This window comes from Maylandia zebra, linkage group LG9 (genome assembly GCF_041146795.1).
Source record: "Maylandia zebra isolate NMK-2024a linkage group LG9, Mzebra_GT3a, whole genome shotgun sequence".
NCBI lineage: Eukaryota > Metazoa > Chordata > Actinopteri > Cichliformes > Cichlidae > Maylandia > Maylandia zebra.
The window spans coordinates 5,679,865-5,701,472 of NC_135175.1; the positions used below are offsets into that span (position 1 = coordinate 5,679,865).

Here is a 21,608-nt window from a genome sequence, read left to right on the forward strand (position 1 = left end):
GAAGGTTGCCGGTTCGAGCCCCGGCTTGGACAGTCTCGGTCGTTGTGTCCTTGGGCAAGACACTTCACCCGTTGCCTACTGGTGGTGGTCAGAGGGCCCGGTGGCGCCAGTGTCCGGCAGCCTCGCCTCTGTCAGTGCGCCCCAGGGTGGCTGTGGCTACAATGTAGCTGCCATCACCAGTGTGTGAATGTGTGTGAATGGGTGGATGACTGGATGTGTAAAGCGCTTTGGGGTCCTTAGGGATTAAGTAAAGTGCTATATAAATACAGGCCATTTACCATTGTTTTCTGCAAAAAGAAAAAAGCAAACTTGTCAAATATAGCTAAGCCTGTTGCTTGTTTCACTTTACATCATCATGGTGGGACTTAAGTGGACAGCACATTTGATCAAACTATTCCCTGCATACTGTCCAGACTGGACTGAGACTGGATCAAACTGGATCGAGCTGGACAACACAGTCATTGATTTCTAGCACCAGTAAATGTTCATTCTTTAACAGCTTAAAACAGCTGTTAATTGCCAGTAATCACTTCAGTCTATGTGCATCCACAGGGTCAAAAATCTATTTTCTCACTTGTAGCAATGTGGATTTTTTTTTTCACATTTTTATTTTTGTAGCTTTTGCTATCCGTATGTTTACCTCCAGGTAATCCCCTGTACTGCATCCAGTTCCAAAGCCTTGGATCTGAAAGGGGGTTTGGAAGGTGGCAGAAATTCTAAAGCCAGGTGTCACCATCACGTGCCAGCTGCAATCCAAACCTGGCCGGTAATTCTGTGGGTAATTGGGAGTGCTCATTACACCTCTGTCAACATGCAGGAGTCCACCGCAACCTATGAAAAGAAAAAGTATCACATATAATTCGTCTTACTAGTATAATTATTGTTGTAGAGTAGTGGCAGTTGTGGAGTCTGGCAGTTAATATATTGATCATGAAAAATGACCTGAAAGGAAGTGTTTCTGCCCACAACACCACAACGTATCACCGAACATTACATGGATGTTAAATCTGGATTACCAAAAACAATTCTCAAGTTAAGGGAGTTAGCAATAATTATTATATAGTATAATTATAATTTGACTTCTTGGACTGTCTTATATTCAACAAGTGTGGATTTATTTCTCATTTTCATGTCTTATATGAACTTTGGGGGTCCATCAAAAACATGTATAGAAAAGACTCGAAGGTTACAGTTACAGTAGTTTGACCTAAAAGTGTGACCAAAAACAAATGGGAGCCCATCTGTTTTAATGGGTTCACATGGACATACAGGAGAGAATGCTTCAAGCAGTTATGGTAGGTTCGCACACTGAAAGCTTGTTACAACTTACTTTATGTTGAAAGTAAATGACCTCTTTCTTCTGTCATAGCTGAGAACTGTGGACAAAAAGGACTACCACCCAATTTGCTTTTATGTCTTTTTAAGACTGAAGCGTGTAGTATTTCAGCATCTTGGTGTTTTGTTTTGATCTTATGGTTATATGTCGTGTAGTTTAGTAATTAACTGCTAATGTATCACCTTTTGAGTAGGAGGCATTAAAGCCTTGGCCACTGATGCTGCCGTCTGAGGAGAAATGGATGTACATGGAGTCTCCTGTTGAGTGAAGAGATCCTGGATGATCCCGACCACATACGTTGGCCAGCACAGGGGACTGACTGCTTGCGCCTGGGAGTAACCAAAACAAAGGACATTCTAAACTGTCCAGAAGGCCAAACAAACCAACAACAGTCAGGTGGACATATAAATGCTCTCTACAAGTCCAGGGCACTGACTTTAGGGTCTTTCATGTTATCTGGTTTAAATAAGCATCTGCAGAAAATAATTTTTACTACTTTATATAAAAGAAAGCACTGCCATGCAAATAATTTATGTTTTTTAAGTGAAATGCAGATTTCAAATCACAAGATTTGGACAGTACATACAGGCATGTATGACATCACGCAGAAAATAAAAATATTTCTGTGCCAATCATGTTTATAGTTGCACTAAATTGCACAATCAAGGTAATCCACGAGCCATCTTCACTTCAGCAATCAATGACATGTCCAGAGAAGCTCTAGCACTTCATGAAACAAGCATCTTAAGTTGGATGTTGCAACGACATCATACATTTCACAATGATCATTCCTCAAGGCAAAGACTTCTCAATTAGAAAGCTGTTGTTTTGATATATAGAATCCACACGTAAATAATGATGGGAGAATTATCAAGAGATCTATAACAATGCTGCACAGTATGTTATTAGATGCTGTCATTTGCCACAAATGAAACAAAATGAATAATATATATCATAATATAACATAACAACAGTAAAGCATCACTTGCTGAAATTTTCATAAATGCATTTTTGTGCTCTAATATTTTTTGTTTTTAAACACTTTAAGTCATTTACACATAATTTAGCCTAAAGCATAAGACACGTTGTGGAATTTAAGCTCAAAACAAAACATGTCAGTTTTGCTCTTACTAGAATATTAAGTCTGAGGCTGTGGTCTGCCTCTAAACAAGAACATGAATTTTTCAACAATTCATTTTGGGAAAGAAAGGCAGGTGCCATCACAAGTTCTGGATATGTTACTATCAGACACCAAATCTTTCTATAAGAGTCAACTTGATGGTGTTAGATTATGTCATGTTTGGGGTGGGGGAATGTCACATTGAATTTCAAAGAAAACTGTTTTTAATATCTTTAAAAGCAGGGAAAACACAAATGGTCATTTCATCAGTTGAAATTGAATGACCTTAAAAATCCATCAGCACTATTATTCCTTAATGTTGGCTTTAATTACTTACCATCTCTGACAACAACGCTATCAAAGTAGCAGGTATGGCTGTCCTCTATGTCTAAAGACAAGATAGTAAGCTCTACAGTTGAGTCTGGAGAACGTATCAACCAGGTACACTCCTGATTAGGAGGGTAGTTTTCTGGCCAGCCAGGAGAATAGAGGAAGCCAGGAGTCTCTCCTGTCATTAGCATTCCACCGCATGCACCTGGCACACATACAGAAAAACAACAAGATGAAGGTTGTATTTAACATTTCGGAAACACAGTAAGTCAGAGACCTGCGTATGATTTTGGACAGTGACTTCAGTTTTGAAAATCATATTAATATGGTCACCAGGACTGCCTTCTATCACTAAAGAAAATAAATTTCCTCAACTGACTAAGAGTCTGATAGCAGCAGTCCGGGTTCTTACATGTACACAGAAATGTGAACATCTTACCCAATACTGAAGTCACTACATTTGGAAAGAAAAGCATCTGGACTTCTTTAAGTTGCTTGAAGATGTTTCACCTCTCATCTGAGAAGCTTCTTCAGTTCTAGGGTCAAATGGTGGAGAGTCCTAGATTTAAGCTCTGTGGGAGTGTCCCACAGGAAAAAAGCAAACTTGTCGAAAATAACATTAAAGCATCTGGGAAGGGATCTATAATCTAGTTTTGAGATCCCTTCCAGACGCCTTAATGCCCACTCACACCCTGGGCCATTTCACCTCAGGAAATCACATGATAGGGTGGGGTGAGGTTTCACAATGAGCTCACCTGAAACCTTGGCTGATTGTGCCCTACACCCATCTTCACACCTTGGCTGGTGTGATTAGGTAGAGGATCATTAGGGGGTCCATTGTCCCTCTTGAGGGGACACTCCCACAGGGCTTAAATCTGGCACTCTCCACCATATGACCCTAGAAGAAGCTTCTCGGATCTTCAAACAACTTAAATCCAGATGCTTTTCTTTCCAAGCTCCTTAGACTAGGATGACCTGGATGACTGAGAACCTTCACAGTCAAGTCACTACATTGCCTTTCAGTTCAATAAATAAGCGCAAATAATTAAGCACAAATAAATAAATAAATAAATAATGCCATTGGCATTCTCTCTATTTAATTTGTTTATCTTGTGTGTTTCCCTGCAGTATTCTCAGATATTCTACATCAGCCACAGTAAAGGTTAGGTTTTTGTTTCCTCCCAGCTATAAGTCTGCATATGGGTCATGCATGGGTTTATGTAACAGGGCTGCTGAGAAACTACTGCTTCTCACCTGGTGTGATAGTGGGTGGTGGTCCAGAGTTCTGAATAGCAGTCCATTCCAAAAGGAAACCTTTTCCTCCCAACACTGCATCTGACTTGAACTGCACAGTGACAGTGCTTCCCAAACTTCTTACAGGAGGGGGCAGATTCAAACCACAGAATGTCCCAATAGGGTAGTAATGAATACTGGGACCATCAAATATCTGCAGAGACACAAGGATTGAGAATAGAAGCTGTGGTGAGGCGTGGTCGGTGGTGCCGTGGGGACTCACCTGCACGGCATCCACAATCACGCTCGCCATGTTAAAAACACGGGGAAGCGGGATTGTTTGGTATTGTGGTGTGTTGCATGTGCAGCTGGCGGCTTGTGTGCTGCAGCCGCGGTAAATAAAAACACTCTCTGGACCCTCCGTGTCTCAGAAGGCATTAGGCAAAGCCGTAAACAGACAGCCTTTTGGGCAACTATCCTAGTCCACAATAGTTTACAATAGCTTTGGTCTGTCTCTTTTGTAGATGTTGCACACTACTGAGTGTCACAGCAAATATAAAAACCATTCCATTCATTGATCTGTAGATCACACAGAATTAGATTTTGTCTTTCAAAATTGGGGTTAGGAGATTGCAACAGGACATGCAAAAGAAAATATCTATATTATCTTTGGTTGGGTTTTTTTGTACTATTTACTAAACATCTCCATCCTGACAAAATACTAACTAGTGTAAGGAGGAGAATACTTAAATTAAGCGCAAACTGATTAATCCACTCGTGTCAGTTCATTTGGAATGTCAGATGCAGATTTGATAAAAATGTATAAATTACGTAGCAACCTAATTCTAAAAGCAAAATTGTTTGCAACTCAATGCGAGTTTTGGTGTCAGGTTCTTCTGCTGCAGGAATTTTACATCCTGCACAACGGGGTTCAAAGAAGGGAAGTCAGTGGATCTATCCTGAAAACTTAGTTTGTGTGGTTTTTACTCTGATTAAAGCATTTACTTTAATAAAGTTTAAAAACATTAAATAAATAAATATTAAATTAAATAAAGTGTTATAATTTCAGAACCATGAACATGGGCACAGACCTTCGATAGAACACACATGGTTGTCCATTATCTCATCAGGTGTGCTTTAACACATGACTATTGTTAGTGGTGCCGACACAACTTCAGCTGCTGCACTATAACAATATGTGAGGTATAGATCTCACACACACACACACACACACACACACACACACACACACACACACACACACACACACACACACACACACAACTCTCCCACAAATTCTGAGTTGTTATTGAGCCATAAGTTAATAAAAGTATGTACAATATTATAAAGATGTGACTGATATTGTTTGTAGATTGCAGTCTCTGAGCATTCACAATCTTACTTTCAGGTGGTCATAGTAGCAGTCATAAAGATCCTCGATGTCCATGTCCAAGAAGCGGATTTGGATGTAGCTGTCTCCATCTACAGTTACAGTCCAGTGGTAGTCAGCGTTATTGGGGTATGTCCTGGGATACAGTGGGGATGCTATCTGACCAGATTCCCCAGTCACATCAACACCATACACTGTGGAGCAGTGACACAGAAAAAAGAAACATTTCTCATTATATCCTTTTTTTATTGGTTACACAGAACATAACTCAGAGTAAACAGCTGGCTGAACTGACACTGACTTTCTTTGATTCACAACACACCTTACCTACAATGAGGTTATGACTACAACCCACATGTAAAGAAGGTTGAAACTGTATATATAACGTTCCATCTCTACACAGTCTCTTCACTAAAACTCGAGGTATAAAAAGCATAATCTCAAATATCTTATGAAAAATAATATGCTGGTTTTATTCTTTTGGTGACATATTTAGGATCACAGACCAGTAATACCCTTATCCATCCCTAGTACTGACCTCAGGAGAAAAATCTGAGAACCTGAGAAAAATGATGATATAGAAGATGGCTGGTTAATTCTCTCATACACAGACACTCACAGTGTGAGAAGGTGGCTCTGAATCCTGCTCCACTAACTGAAGCGTCTGAGACGAACTTGACCCACATGATATGAGCAATGACAGAGGTGTAGTTGGAAGGAAGCGAGTTTCCACAGAAGCGATCGACTAGAGGCCCAGTGGCGTTGCCTTCTCTGATTTCCAGGTAGTCATTTTGACAATCAGAGTCTCCTTGGAGCTGAAATGTACTAAAACAAAACACAATGCGATTGTTTGTCATATTTACTAATATAGGTTCCTGTGTGTATAGAAAAGTCATAAATTAACAGTGGTACAAGAGTGAATTATCTAACTTTAGTTCATGTAACAGACACCTAAGAAGAGGTGTAGTGCTATTTGTTTAAGTAGCAGAGTGTATCAGTTGTCATTTGTTTCTAAGGCTATTTTAGCACAGTGGGAAGTTTAAATTATTCTGCTGAATCACACATATAACATCACCATCCTTAAGGCCAGCATTGTGGAAATGGAGATGCATTCTCTGAAGGTGGTTACAGATAGCCAGATGTTGTCTAATATAAGGACATTGCTGGACAATACCTCCCACCCACTCCATAATGTGCTGGCCCATCAGAGTGAGAGACCGAGATTACCCAAATGCACCACAGAAAATCCACACAGAGAATGGCTCTTTACAATTTCCCTATCTTAAAGGATACACTGCATTTTGTTGTACACCCTTATCTGCACATCCTCTCAGAGAACATAACTGTCAGTATGATAAGAAGGGCACCTCAATTTCAGATTTCTTTTATATTTTTGTGTAATATATCAGGATATTTATACATTAGAGCTATTTATATTAATAAAGGTATTTTGTAATAGTTTGTAACAGATTGTATTACTTAATCAGCTCTCCACCTGAGTCTCAATCCTCAGGACCTCACACAGTTAAGCTTTTTCTAACAGGCAAGTGCCACAGTGTTTTCAGAGAGACACACTTGTAAAGCCTTTAGTTATTCTTATTATTTTTGTTAGGACATAAATGGTTGGGTGTGTTAATTTTTGAGACACTAATTTGTGCTCCAGGTGGTTCTTAAATAAATATGTTCTAACTACTATCTAAAACGTTATAGTCAAACCTTTCATGGTATATGATAAGGTCTTATACATTGCTTTTCTACTCTACTGGAAGATCTTATACAACATTCATCCATTCATACAAGCACCTTTTTCTATACCTAATGACTCTATTATGATTCAGCTGAAAAACTATGTTGTAACTTACAACATAACCATAAGTCTGTAAGCCAGAAGTATAAATCAGGCATAAGTGCTTCCTGTCTTACATTCACACACATTTATACTCATTAACACATAAGAGAGCAACTTGGTATTCCTCCTTACTCATGCAGACTAGAGAAGCCAGAGATTGAACCACCAACCCTCTGATTAGTAGATGACCCCCTAAAGCCACTCCCACGGATAGCCAGTCAACTAGTAATGCCTGTCTATGGAATACTGCTGATAGGAACTTATTTACAAGCTAACTCTGATAGATTCTTCCAAAGTCAAAAAATCATGCTTAAATTGACTAACATAAACGAGAGCTGGATGCGGTTTCCTGGTGAACTGCGGATGGTCCACACACATTCCACATTAGGTGGATAAGCATCTGGATAGTTAGGACTGTTAAATGCACCAGTCTCCATCACAAGATCTCCTCCACAACCTGAGTAAAGGAAATAAAAAGAAAAAACCTGGATATCTTGTCCGTAAGAGTGTGTATGCATGATAGTAACGTGATTTTTAATTGGTTTTGATCATTTCTTATTGTGTGTGGATATAAGCAGTGTGACCCAGTATGACTTACTAGAAGTGGAGCCCGAGTAGGCAGCTCTGAAACCCTTTCTGGAGTAGGACTGGTCAGAGATGAATTTGACTACCAAAGAGTTGCTGAAGGATGTCACTGGGTGAGGTATTTCAGATCCACAGTAGCGCCCTAACAAAAGACAACATTAAGTTGTAATTTTAACATAAAGTTAATTTCAAAAATGTTAATTCTTTTTCACTTGGCTATCAATGATCTGAATTGTCATAATTTTTCCAGAGAGAACACATCCATAAAACCTGTGCTTATTTTGGTTGGTAGACTATTCGCTCCCTTATTGGGTCTGCTCATTTTTCTACTGCTAATTTGCACTGCTCCTGGTAGAATGCCATTCATTGTTGAAATGAAATAAAGATTGTATTTGAGCCAGTGAAATTAAATGCAACATATTACATTACAAGAATATCCAAACCAGGTGAAAAAGGCATTGTCACAGAACAACACCAACCTTATGTGGAAACTGGGCTGATAAAAAGGCGCTGTGGTCTGATACTCAATAGGATATTGTTTTCAGGATTCAGCACATCTCTTCTCTTATGATTAGAAAGGTTAGCTTAGGCAAGCACCACCCTTCTAAACCTAACTCTTACCAAAAACAGACAAGCAAAGACACATATAGTGAATATTTACCTATAGTAGGTGAATCGTAATTGTCTCCGTCCAAGATCTCCAAGAAATCGTGAGAACAATTGGCAAAGATCATCTCTAAGTCAAAGTCAGTGAATGAAAGGGTCACGTGGTTTACTGGGCACAAAAAGACAAGCCAGTGGTTATTGGAACAGTTTGCATCTCAAGTTTTTCTATATGAAATATATAAAAGAATGACATTTTCTAGTCCTCTTTAACTAAAGCAACTCACATGGTTCCTGTGCTCTAATGATCCAACTACAGTTCTGATTAGGTGGGTATTGTGCTGGATACCTTGGTGATGCAATGGCCCCACCATTATCATCTGTTACAATCGTTGCACCACAAGCTGTTGAAAACAAAAGTACATTGTCACCTGCACTCTGGCTTTGGCAACCAGAACATGGAGATCAAGCTGTTTGCAGCTAAAAAGGAGGAAAACTGAACTGAAAACTGAAGCAGTCTTCTCTGATGTAGCAGGGACAGAGGCATGAGTGGACAATCCCACTACAGCAGACAAATTATATCAGTGTTCAAGTGCAAAGAGGTTAAAGAAGACTGACCCTCAGAGAAGCGAGCGCTGAACCCACGGTGGTTGCCACTGGAGTCTGACCTAAAGCGAACATAAATTGTGTTCTGGGTGGAAGTGAAGGGAGGAACACTGGAACCACACACACGACCAAGCAGAGGAGAAGATGAGGTTGGACCATCATGGATCTACCAATGGACAAGCATATGTTTTCAGTAAAACTGTGGTTGTGTTGGCACATAATAAATGAACAAACAAATCACTTTTCATGCATCTATTTTCATAAATTTTGAGCACAGAAAACACCTTCATATTGACTGGGGTGCACATTAGTTCTTACGTGACAGCTTAGTCAAACTACGCCATGATGCAAAATGCACATATCTCATTACAAAAAAAGAATATTGATGGGTTTATGATTAATTGATACAAAAACTTCATTTTTAACTGTATTTGCTTGCATACTCTGAGAAGTCCTGTAGAAGTCCTGCAAAAATATACTGAGTATACAGATATATATGGGGTGAAGGTGGCTGTAGCTCAGGTGGTAGAGCGGGTCACCTACTAACTGGACGCTTGGTTTTTCAGCCCCAGTCTACATACTAAATATCCTTGGGCAAGATACTAACCCCATGCTGCTCTCTGATGCATCCATCAGAGTATGAATGTGCATAAATGTTAGATAGGAAGCACTTAGAAACAGTGTAGAAAAAACTGCTGGTGGAAGTGGAATTTAATCTTAAGAGATAGAAAGACCACCCCACAGGGGAGTGGGGATTTTTTTTATACATATCTCTTGTCTCCCTCCCTCAGAGCTAACTAAGGAGTGCAATTTGCTATTGATAAGCTGGACTTTGTATTACTTTACTTGTTGACTCGGACTTGTTTTTTTTGGTCTTACATGTATGCATGTTACATGTGATTTTATAATTTGTTATTCTATGATGGTTTGCATCAAATAAAATAAAAAATAAAAGTTACATTAAAAAAATTCAGAAAGAGCCTAATTGTCTTGAGTCACACCGAATGGAAGTGTATAGATTAATAAATCAGGCACAAGAATGAAAAGTTCACTGTGGACTTTCTTAGTTTGCTGGCTTTTCAAGCAGTGATAGTGCTTTTGCCTGTCTTTGCCTTGTCAGCCTTAGATACAGCACACAGCAACAACCAAAGACAGCTGCTTTAATATTGCACCAACCAGTTGCTATTCAGTCACTTACAGCCACATAGTCAAAGTTACAGCTGCTGTGATATTCAATGTCCAGGTCTGTAAAGTTCAGAAAGACACGGTGGTTGGGATCCACGCTGATGACCCAGGAACAATCCACATTGTTTGGATAGCTGTTGGGATACAAAGGAGAATGGATTTCCCCTGAAGGTGCTGTGACTGGGCCTCCACAGCCTGCAAGAAGAAAGAGAGTTTATTAAAACCTACAGAGTACTGTATATATACATAAACTCTTAAGGCTTTGTAATTTAAAATGGAAGAAAGATAACAGGTGGTGAATTGTCAGCAGTCAAAAACTATTTCAGTAGTAACAACTTCAATCCAGTTGAGACTACAACAGCTACATTTCTGTAAAATATTGCACCCAGCTACAAAGTCTATAATCAAACTGCGAAACCCAAAGCTCTGATGCTGCATCCAGAAGAAGCATGCAGAGCTGTAAAAGCTGTATTTAATGATGCCTACCCACCTCCCTGGACTTCAGTCCAGCTTGCATTGAATCCTCGACCACTGACATAGGCATCAGATTTGAAGCGCACAGTGAGAAGGTTGCCAGTGCTGGAGACATGCATTGGGGTGGATGTAGTGCTGCATAGCTTAGCCAGCTGTGGGGCTGACAAGTCTGGCCCTCCATAAACCTGAGGAGAAATGACATCAATTCAATAAATAATCAAATGAAAAAGAAATCAAGTCAACAACCAGGTCAATTTATTGCCTTCTGCCATGAACCCCAACCAATCACAATAGTTTCAGTCAGGGGCGTCATTTCCAGGGGGGTTAGGGGGCTTATGACCCCCCCCCCCCCCAATAATGATCATCAATCATCAAATCTCAAATATTAATCACTCTCTGACCAAAATTCACTGAACCAGCAGCAAAAGAAGATCAAAACTACGCTTCACGGTTGAACAACATCGTCATGAATTTCCTCTGACTTTGGCTGTTTTGCTTCCACTATGATAAAATCGCACTTCCTGCACAGCTCTCTCTCTCTCTCTCTCTCCCAGTGAACTGAGAGAACAGTTTCCCGTCTCAAATCTCTGTTTTCTGCATTATTCGCTTGCTTATTACGCACCAGTCTACTGTTGTGTACAGTGCTGTCGGCCACTGTTTTTGTGGGGGTTTTTGTCATTCAGTGCTTAATTCAACTGAACTGAATTAAAATTATATGAGTTTTGTCATGAATTCAGCTTTTGGTATGTTTATGAACTGACTACTACTAAGCCAACGTCTGTGTCTTACCTCCAGCACATCATAGTTGCAGTCTTGGTGGTACTCAACATCAAATTCATGGATGGTGATAGTTATACTGCTGCCAGCTGATGTGGTGATATACCATATACATTCTCTGTTATCTGGATATCTGTTAGGGTAGCCTGGGCTGCTGAAGGAGCCACTGGGACCAGAGAGATCCCCACCACAACCTGCAGGGACAAAGAAATCACTAAATCATGCATCAAATTAGTATTATTTTGTTTCAGTAATTATTTAGACTAAACAACACTTTTAATAAAGAGATTTTCACAGCACTTTTGTCAGCAGAAGAAAGGAAGGTGAAGAGAAAGCATGAGAAAAGATGCAATAAAGCACGCATTAACTCTTATCAAAACCAGAGATAAAAACCAACAGCCAGCTGACAAGTGTAGTATAAACTTAAAACTGCCTTTATAGTATACCGTCAAAGAAAAAACTACCTCCACTACCTGCAAAAGTCACACCTTCTCTCTATATGTGTGACAATCTGAAGAGACAAAGGAGATGTAGTCCTCAAATTCTTTAATTCTCACTCGCTTTTGCAACTTTGTACTTTTGTGTTACTCACAGCAACAACTCTAACTCATTGTTAGTCCATTTAAAAAACTCGATGCTTTTCCTCGACATTTTGCCGCGACGATTCAAAGAGCCGGAAAGTAAATAAGCGGCAGACAGAAATGAGGCAGGTCGAATCGTCTTGCGTTTCATGCATGCGCAGTAAGTGTTTTCGGCTGTTTCAATGTGGACGCACATCTCTGTGAAAACAACTGAAAAAGATAGTGTGGACGCGAAGCGTTTTCAGACGCCGTTTTCAAATCTATCTGGGCTAGTGTGGACGTAGCCTCAGTGTGTGGATGCACCTCGGTATATGAGATGCAGTACTTCTATTATTAGTCAGCGTTTAGTTACAATGGTCATGAAGACTACAAAGCTCTCCAGAAATATGAAAAAGAGAGTGTGCAGAGTGGTTGATTTACTGGTTGACATTCCTGCTCTCACTTGCGGCCATGATCTCTCGATAGTGAAGGAAAAAATAAAATTGTGAAAACTGATAGATGAAATGAGGATGTCAGAGATCTTCCTTATTGATAAGGTGATAAGTTTGATCGGGAAGGACTCAGTGAAGAGTGAAAACTCCTCCACATGTGGTGGTTTGGCCAACACACCAGAATGCCTTCTTGATGGCTTCAAGGTGAGGTGTGTTGACCTAGGAGGAGACCCCAGAGCAGATCCAGAACACGCTAGAGAGATTAGATCTCTGTGCTAAGTTAGTAGCACGTATTTAAAAATACAAAAATTCAATTTCATTTATTTATATAAATGTTTTAAAAACTATTTTAAATACTATAGTACACAGTATGTTTGTAATGGTTCTCTTGATCTGGTCTATAACAATCAAATATATTTCCCTCTTACCATTTTGGTACCACATCATCTGGAAGCCTGATGTCGAAACAGTTGAATCAGTTCTGAACACAATGTTGAGGGCTGAGCTTGTAGTGCTGCCGGCCGGGGGAGGAGTATATCCACAGAATGTGCCAATCAGAGGCGCTTCTTGGTTAGGTCCATCATAGAGCTAGGGCAAGGATATACAGAGAAAGCAGAAAGTATGCACTGAAAATGGGCAGGAATGCCATGCTAATTTGGGGCTTGCTACGATTTCTTTGAACTGTTCTTTTTCCAGTGTGGAATGATTGCACAGCATACATAATTAATTATGTTTAAAAATTGTTTGGCCATTCTAGTGTATAGCGCAGTGGTCTGTGACCACAGTAAAGCATTCCCCTTCCACTTGGCATCGCCGCCTTTCTAGGCCATACCAGAGCCAAACACTTCTCAGTGGCAGAATTCTTAAGTTCTGCCTACTCTATTCACAATATCACTGCAATTCCCCAGTACTTCCTCTTTTCCAAACTCATGCTCCCAGGCCTACATCACTGGCATCGGTGATGACCCCGGATGAATGGGGAGACCAGACAGGTCTTGAAAAGAAGTCTGACATACATCCTTTGCGTTGCAATTCATTCAGTGGTTCAGACAGTTGTGAAAAATTGGGAACAATCTGGTAGTATGAGCCAGCCATGCAAGGAAACCTTTGATCTCCTTTGATGTTAATTGGAAATGACACGATGTGACCAAGGAATCTGAAATATGTTCTGAAAAGGTTGGAGTTTTTCATATTGACAGTCAGCTTGGCCTCCTGGAGCTTTTGGAATAGTGTGGGGATGCCCTCATGGTACTGTTCCCATGATGATGAATAGATGATTATGTCATCCAGATAATAGGTTATTTCCATTAGTTACTGGAAGGTTGCTGGTGCATAGACTGAAGGCTATGACCTTGATTTGATATAATCCTGCAGGAAAGGTTAAAAACAGTCTTATCTCATCTATTCTCCATCTGGCACTGCCAGTATCTATTGTCCATGTCAATAGTGGAGAAGACTCAAGGCAGCCAGGGAGTCTAGCATTTCCTAAATGGTGGTCAAAGGGTGAGCATCTGTCTACATGACCACACACTGCTTTATGTAATTAACACAGAAACAGGGCTTCCTACTTTTGAGATGAGGGTCGCAGGTGATGTCCAAGCAGGTGAGAATAATTCAATGATGTTTCCCGCTGACATTTCCTCCACTAGCTCGTTCATTATTTTGAGTTTTGCTCAGACGACTCAGTGTTCAATGGGCACTTCCCAGGTGACAACGATTTAAGGAGTTAGCAGATAAAGAGGTGTAGAGAGAATTTTCTCCTTAACATCACAGATTTCCTCAGTCACACTGTGACATGTTTTTACATGTGCGAAATAGCATCTGCCATTGAAGTCATTACAGCTCAGATTTCCTTTAGCATCTCTGACAGGTAACATTTAAAAACAGGCAAATTTCGTTTTCTGGTTGTTATCCTGCTGCTCTCCTTAAACTCATGAACCATGCAGCTTAAGTTCTTATAACTTTTTGTGGGTCTGCCAGAAGTTGCATAATGAGGACGTTTTATCATTGAAGGAGGGAAAAACAGATAATGTTAAAGTAGCAGTCATTTAAAGCAAATCATTAACTCACAAAATGTTGAAACTTATTTCAGCAGCCAATTTATAGATGTTTATTTTATTGGGATAGTTGCAAATTTTAGTAACTGTTATCTTTAGTTAATGTCACATAATAAAAAACCAAAGGGGTCAGTTGTATATACAAGTATTTAAATTTTTGTAAACAAATTGGATTGAAAAGATGCACAAAATCAAATTTTGTTTATTTACAAACATGCCTGGTGAGAGTTTCGAGTCATTCTTTCTTTTATTTATTTTCTTTTATAATGTTGAGAGATGTGGATGTGTTACCTTAATGTAATCGAATGTACAAGCAGCAGAGGTGGCCTCTAGCTGGAAGGCTGTAAAGGTGTAGTTGACGGTATTTCCACCGCTGGCTTGGATTGTCCAGCTACACTGGCTGTTGTCCGGATAGTTGTTGGGAAAGTTCAGTGACTCGATCACTCCTCTGTGTTTGCCAGAGATCAAAATACTATTGCATTCTGAAATAAAGAAATATTGAACACAATAAGAAGATCACATATGGTATTCCTACTCCGATAAATGGAAATTATTAAAAAGAATATGTGCAGGATCATCATTATCATTTGTTAGCCATCTTTACAAGAACAAGAAAGTTATGTAATAGCATATATAGCAAACTCAAGTATTTTAGTTATCACTGATGATGACTAATTTTATCTGACCTTGTGGCCTGATGTTTTTATCCAACACTTCTATTATTTAAATTAGTGCTGTCAGTGTTAATCTAAATAAAATGACCTTAAAGCCATAACCGCATTAACGCAGTAAATCTCCGTTAGCGAGTTAGCGTGGATCGCCCTGTGCGCGGGGCTACATGGCACTAACGCATAAACAAGCTGATGCCGTGTTAATGCGGTTATGGCGTTAACATCATTTTAACGAGATTAACGCTAAAAGCACTAATTTAAATACAATTTTGGCCATCTCTGGTAATATCTCATAAATTATCAGAATTGCTCCAAATCTTCGTAATTATTTAAATTCACAAACATAGATAATGTAAAGAAACAAAATATGTTTTCTTACGAGAAGTGTAGGAGGCAAGGAAGCCTCCTGCGTTGACGCTGCTGTCTGTGCGGAGTTTGACGTAGAGCTCATTGCTGGAAGAGTTGATGGTACTCGGCAGGTCACTGCCACACAGCTTGGCCAGTTGTGGAGCACTGCTGCTGTTGCCATCATGTACCTAACAGATACAGATAACAGAAACAAAATGAAATTTAGAAGTAAAATGAACTAAAGAAAAACAATTTCAATAATTGAAATTTTTGAAAGTGTTATTTTCAACACAGGGAGTAACAACTTGTTTACATATGTGTATGAAAAAAAAGCAAACAAAATCTAACAAAATATGCACTACTTTGTCATAATTACACCAACCTAAAATACTGGCAGCCACCAGTGCTACCCCTCTGCCTCCTAGTAGATACACTCATGGTATCACTTTCCAAATCAATTTCCAGAAAACGTGACCTCTAACCTTTGACCTTGATCTCATTGAGATTCAAACTCATCCAAGATTTTAAGTTGCTACACCTATGGTATCGATTTGAAAATTCTGTTGACTTCCTTCTTGCAGTTATTTTAGATTCTGAAATGTGCTTTAAAACTTCATTACCAGGATAGCTTTCTTCAGACTTGGGAATATCACCAAAATTTGACCCTTCCTGACTTGTCATTATGCTGAAAAACTAATGTATTTATCTCTGGTAAAGTGGGTCACTACAGTGCTCCCTTTGTTGGGCTTCCCCATAAAACTACAAATAGGCTGCAGGTTATCCTGAATTCTGTTTCAAGGTTATTAATGAAAACCAATGACAGAGAGCACATCAGTCCCCTCTTAGCAGAGTTATACTGGCTTCTAGTACTCATTAGAATAAAAACACCAAGAATGAACTAAACCTTGACTCCTTTTTCTCTCCTTTTTTCTCCAATCTTTTTTCATAATCTGATAAAGCCTCTGGGCTGAGTGTTGGCTTTCTCCGAGTCCTTTAGATCCCACTGACACCTCCAAGCAAGTTGTTTTATACCCTAAACTGAAAAAAACCTACTTCAGTCTAGCTTTGTAATGATTTTGTTGTTGTTTTCAAACACCAAGCTGAGTAAGCCTGCTGCGCATCCATGTTTATCTACAGTTATGTACATCCATTAGAAAATGTTTGAATATGCCCCAAAATGAAACGTTCAATTACTTTCATACTTTAGTCTTGCATAACAATGCAACCATATGACTTAGAGGTAGAATACTCACAGCCACATAATCATAATAACAGTTAGCATTAGATTCCAGATGGAAATCAGAGAAAGAGAGCAGGAGTTTGTTGCCCTGGTTGGTCCTAATGTTCCAGTAGCACTCAGCATTTGGGTGGTAGGGTAGCGGGTAGTTAGGAGAGGAGAATGCTCCAGATGCAGTTGTCAACGTCCCTCCACAGCCTTGGAACAAAGGATAAAATAAAACATGTAGATGAGGGGAAAAAAGACAGAAAGCATATTTTTATTTATTTATTTTTTTACATTTTACTGTTACAATCAAACTTGAAATGAAAAAGTACTGTTTTCTACATGCTGTAATTGTTGTACAGTAAAGGGTAAACATTTCTTGTTATTATTAAAGGTATGAAATAAAGTCTTGTGAAACATACCAACTGGTCAGCTGGCTTACGCCTTAGATAAGAAGATGGAAGTATAGCTAGACAATTCCCTCATAAGCTTCAATCAGCAGGTGGACTGTGGAGAGGGTCCTTTCAGTGTTTCAGGTCCTCTTTACAAAAAACTATATAACCTATATATAGTTTGAGACATTGTGGATGTTGGGTATCGAAGAATCCATAGGTCCCTCATCCTATTCATGTAACCCCTTCAGCCAGGGTTACTTGTGTAGTAGCATTCCAACAATGACACACACATATATGTATGTATGTATATATATATATATATATATATATATATATATATATATATATATATATACATATACATACACTCAACAAAAATATAAACGCAACACCTTTGTTACTGCTCCCATTCCCCATGGGATGGACGTAGAGACCTAAAATTCATTCCAGATACACAATATAACCATCCCTCCCAAACAGTGGTCACAAATCAGTCCAAATGTATGGTAGTGGGCACATCTGCCATATTGAGATAATCCATCCCACCTCACAGGTGTGCCACATCAGGATGCTGATCTGACATCATGAGTAGTGCACAGGTGTACCTCAGACTGCCCACAACAAAAGGCCACCCTGGAATGTGCAGTTTTGTCTCACAGCAAAATGCCACAGATGCCACAAGCAATGAGGGAGCGTGCAATTGGCGTGCTGACAGCAGGAATGTCAACCAGATCTGTCGCCCGTGCATTGAATGTTCATTTCTCAACCATAAGCCGTCTCCACAGGCGTTTCAGAGAATATGGCAGCACATCCAACCGGCCTCACAACCGCAGACCTCGTGTAACCACACCAGCCCAGGACCTCCACATCCAGCAGGTTCACCTCCAAGATCGTCTGAGACCAGCCACCCAGACAGCTGCTGGAACAATTGGTTTGCACAACCAAACAATTTCTGCACAAACTGTCAGAAACCGTCTCAGGGACGCTCAACTGCATGCCCGTCGTCCTCATCGGGGTCTTGACCTGACTCCAGCTCGTCGCCGTAACAGACTTGTGTGGGCAAATGCTCACATTCGATGGCGTCTGGCACGTTGGAGAGGTGTGCGCTTCACGGATGAATCATGGTTCACATTGTTCAGGGCAGATGGCAGCTGAGAATGTCCCAGTTCTTGCATGGCCAGCATACTCACCGGACATGTCACCCATTGAGCATGTTCGGGATGTGCTTGACCGGCGTATACGACAGCGTGTACCAGTTCCCACGAATATCCAACAACCTCGCACAGCCATTGAAGTGGAGTGGACCAACATTTCACAGGCCACAATTGACAATCTGATAGACTCCATGCGACGATGTGTTGCACTGCATGAGGCAAATGGTGGTCACACCAGATACTGACCGGTTTTGGGTCCCCAGACCCCCAATAGCGCAAAAAACTGCACATTCCAGGGTGGCCTTTTGTTGTGGGCAGTCTGAGGTACACCTGTGCACTACTCATGATGTCAGATCAGCATCCTGATGTGGCACACCTGTGAGGTGGGATGGATTATCTCAATATAGCAGATGTGCCCACTACCACACATTTGGACTGATTTGTGACCACTGTTTGGGAGGGATGGTTATATTGTGTATCTGGAATGAATTTTAGGTCTCTACGTCCATCCCATGGGGAATGGGAGCAGTAACAAAGGTGTTGCGTTTATATTTTTGTTGAGTGTATATATATATATATATATATATATATATATATATATATATACATATACATATACATATATATATATATACATATATATATATATATATATATATGTATATATATGGTGCAACGATGCACAAAATTCACGGTTCGGTTCGATACTTTGGTGTCACCGTTCGATATTTTTTCGATACAAAAAAAATGTTCATGCCTTTTTAGTTTGTCATTTATTAAAATTATAAATATATATTTTAACTCAAAAGTACAGTTTTTAAATTTAATGTTGCTGAAACAAAAGTAATTAAAAAAATAAATATATCTCAGGGCTCTCAAAATTTCAAAATCCCTGGTAGCCCTTCGGGCAGGGACTCTTCAGTTTTTGGTAGCCCAAAATAAATGTAAGTAGCCCGAATAAAAAGGAGAGCAATTTTTTTGATTGATGTTTTGTTTCCTTTACAATATTATACATTAAAGTGTAATATTGTAAAGGAAACAAAACATTAATCAAAAAATTGTTGAAACACAAATTACAACATTGTATAAAAATTACAATCATCAACTCAAATACTTGGTTCTAATTGAACAGAAATTTCTATGAACTTGTAAGAACTGTGTAGGACATGGATCAGTCTGTGTCAGATCCTGAATTTGAAATTTCCACTGAAGTCACGGGTAAGAGACAAGTGGAACCAAGATCGAGGCCATTTGCTTTTTGAAGTTTGCAAAGACTGCTAAATTTTGCCAGTGGTAGTTCACTCTTTGCAACATAGTAGCTGTTCTAAACTGATTTTCAGGTTTATTTTTAGTATGTTATTTGCAATTGGTGTTTGTTCTGGGAAAGATATTGCAGACTGAGCAATAATGCGTTTCTTGCATTTCTCATGGGTTCTAATGGGGGCCTTTCTTAAAATGACTGGTCCCAGTAACAAAGGCGCTTGTCGACTCAGAAATCGAGAGAAAACCAACAACACTGTTGTAACTTTATGCAGTGTTGCTCCAACTGCCCGTGTAGCGTGGGTTGTGGTCAACAATAACTTTAGACCAAGCACAGAGGACTGAGACGAGGCTATGGTGGAGGTCCGGACTTTTACTCCATAAGCTCAGAACACATACAATAACACAGTACCACCTACTGGTGGGAGGTATCAGAATCAGAATCAGAATCAGAATACTTTATTGATCCCTGGGGGAAATTATTTTTTGTTACAGTGCTCCATTTTAAACCAACATTAAGACAAGACAGACAATACGCTAACTAAGAATAGTACAATATATACATATATATACATACATACATACATAAGTCACTTATAAATAAATATTTGGAAAAGAAACATGTGTAGTTGTAGCAGCAAACAGTGTAATAGCTGCTGCTTATTACAATATACCACATCCCTCTTTTCCGAGATAAAGATACTACCTCTTAACTCCAATATTTTGTAACATAAATGCACCTTTTAAATCGTAGGAACATTAACAATATTATATTCTTGAGACATTAAGTAGAGCACACCTCAGATTGCTTGTCACTTGAGCAATGCAAATACACATCAGTGTAGTGTTTTGAAACAGATGAACACATGACAGATTAGATAAGACATGTCAAAATGAACATATGAAACATGACATATTTTCTCTCTTTTCCAACAAGACAGTTATCTAGCTTGTACAGAACAACGCAGGTACAGGATAGAGTGACTTTAAGTTTCCCAATCACTTAGTCTCTATACCTGGCAGGGCGTATTATTGCTCGGCCACTGCGTGTGTAACATGTGGGTGTGTTGTCCATACTTGCAGGACTAGAGTTTTGTGGGGTGTCATTTGCTGGTGGCTCCACTGGCTCTTGGGTGTGAACGGACAGTTCATCTGGGTCCATGGGTGTGTCCTTGAACAGACTTGGGTGTATTTTCCTCAGATGTCTCCTGTTCCTCCTGAGCACTTTACCATCTGGTGTTTGCACAGTGTAGGAGCGTGGTTCCTCTCGCCGATGAGTTACAACAGCTGGCTCCCAACCGCGCCTTGTTTGCATGTGCACAGTCTCGCCTGGGGTCAGAACAGGCAATGGTCTTGCGTGCTGATCATAGTGGCGTTTCCGCTTTGATTGCAACCTGCGCACTTTGTCGTGAATGTTCTTTGGGGTTGACTGCCTCAACACAGCACTGGTGCATGGCAGGGTGCTGCGGAGAACCCGTCCCATCAACATTTGTGCAGGTGACACACTAAGTCCTGTGACTGGAGTGTTCCTCAAAGACAACAGCACTAGATGTGGGTCTGTTCCAGTCCGTGCGGCTTTCTTAAGTGCATGTTTGACAGTCTTTATGGCTCGCTCCGCCATGCCATTCGAAGAAGGAAAGCCGGGACTGGAGAAAGTTAGCTTTATCTCCCAGGATGCTGCAAACGATCTCATCTCGTGGCTGGCGAATGGAACATGATCGCTCACTATCTCTTTGGGAATTCCGTGTCTTGCGAAGACTGATTTCATCTTCTGAATCACAGAGTGTGCCGTTTTGTCAGGTAAGTTAAGAACTTCTGGATATTTTGATAAATAATCCACTAACAAAAGATATGGATGATCGTTCAGTTCGAAGATGTCTGCTCCGATTTTCATCCATTGCAGCTCTGGAATCTGGTGTGGAATAAGCGGTTCAGCCTGGTTCTTTGGCTGCATTTGCTGGCATTGTTCACACTTTTCAAGCATGGTCTCTATGTCGCGTG

At 40.0% G+C, this 21,608-nt stretch overlaps 1 protein-coding gene across 1 annotated transcript in view; it reads right to left on the bottom strand.

Moving 5' to 3' along the window:
- Nucleotides 1-21,608, bottom strand: part of cubn (cubilin (intrinsic factor-cobalamin receptor)) — a 78,845-nt gene that overhangs the window by 24,456 nt on the left and 32,781 nt on the right. Inside the window, exons 25-42 of the mRNA XM_014412716.3 lie at nucleotides 16,830-17,011; nucleotides 15,608-15,764; nucleotides 14,849-15,039; nucleotides 12,929-13,088; nucleotides 11,501-11,682; nucleotides 10,728-10,896; nucleotides 10,251-10,432; nucleotides 9,065-9,218; nucleotides 8,734-8,850; nucleotides 8,505-8,618; nucleotides 7,857-7,985; nucleotides 7,583-7,715; nucleotides 6,029-6,234; nucleotides 5,422-5,603; nucleotides 4,041-4,233; nucleotides 2,794-2,991; nucleotides 1,519-1,665; nucleotides 641-831 (exon numbers count right to left, since the gene is read on the bottom strand). Coding sequence (XP_014268202.3) covers nucleotides 641-831; nucleotides 1,519-1,665; nucleotides 2,794-2,991; nucleotides 4,041-4,233; nucleotides 5,422-5,603; nucleotides 6,029-6,234; nucleotides 7,583-7,715; nucleotides 7,857-7,985; nucleotides 8,505-8,618; nucleotides 8,734-8,850; nucleotides 9,065-9,218; nucleotides 10,251-10,432; nucleotides 10,728-10,896; nucleotides 11,501-11,682; nucleotides 12,929-13,088; nucleotides 14,849-15,039; nucleotides 15,608-15,764; nucleotides 16,830-17,011 — 2,987 coding nt within the window. The remainder of the gene's footprint in view (nucleotides 1-640; nucleotides 832-1,518; nucleotides 1,666-2,793; nucleotides 2,992-4,040; nucleotides 4,234-5,421; nucleotides 5,604-6,028; nucleotides 6,235-7,582; nucleotides 7,716-7,856; nucleotides 7,986-8,504; nucleotides 8,619-8,733; nucleotides 8,851-9,064; nucleotides 9,219-10,250; nucleotides 10,433-10,727; nucleotides 10,897-11,500; nucleotides 11,683-12,928; nucleotides 13,089-14,848; nucleotides 15,040-15,607; nucleotides 15,765-16,829; nucleotides 17,012-21,608) is intronic.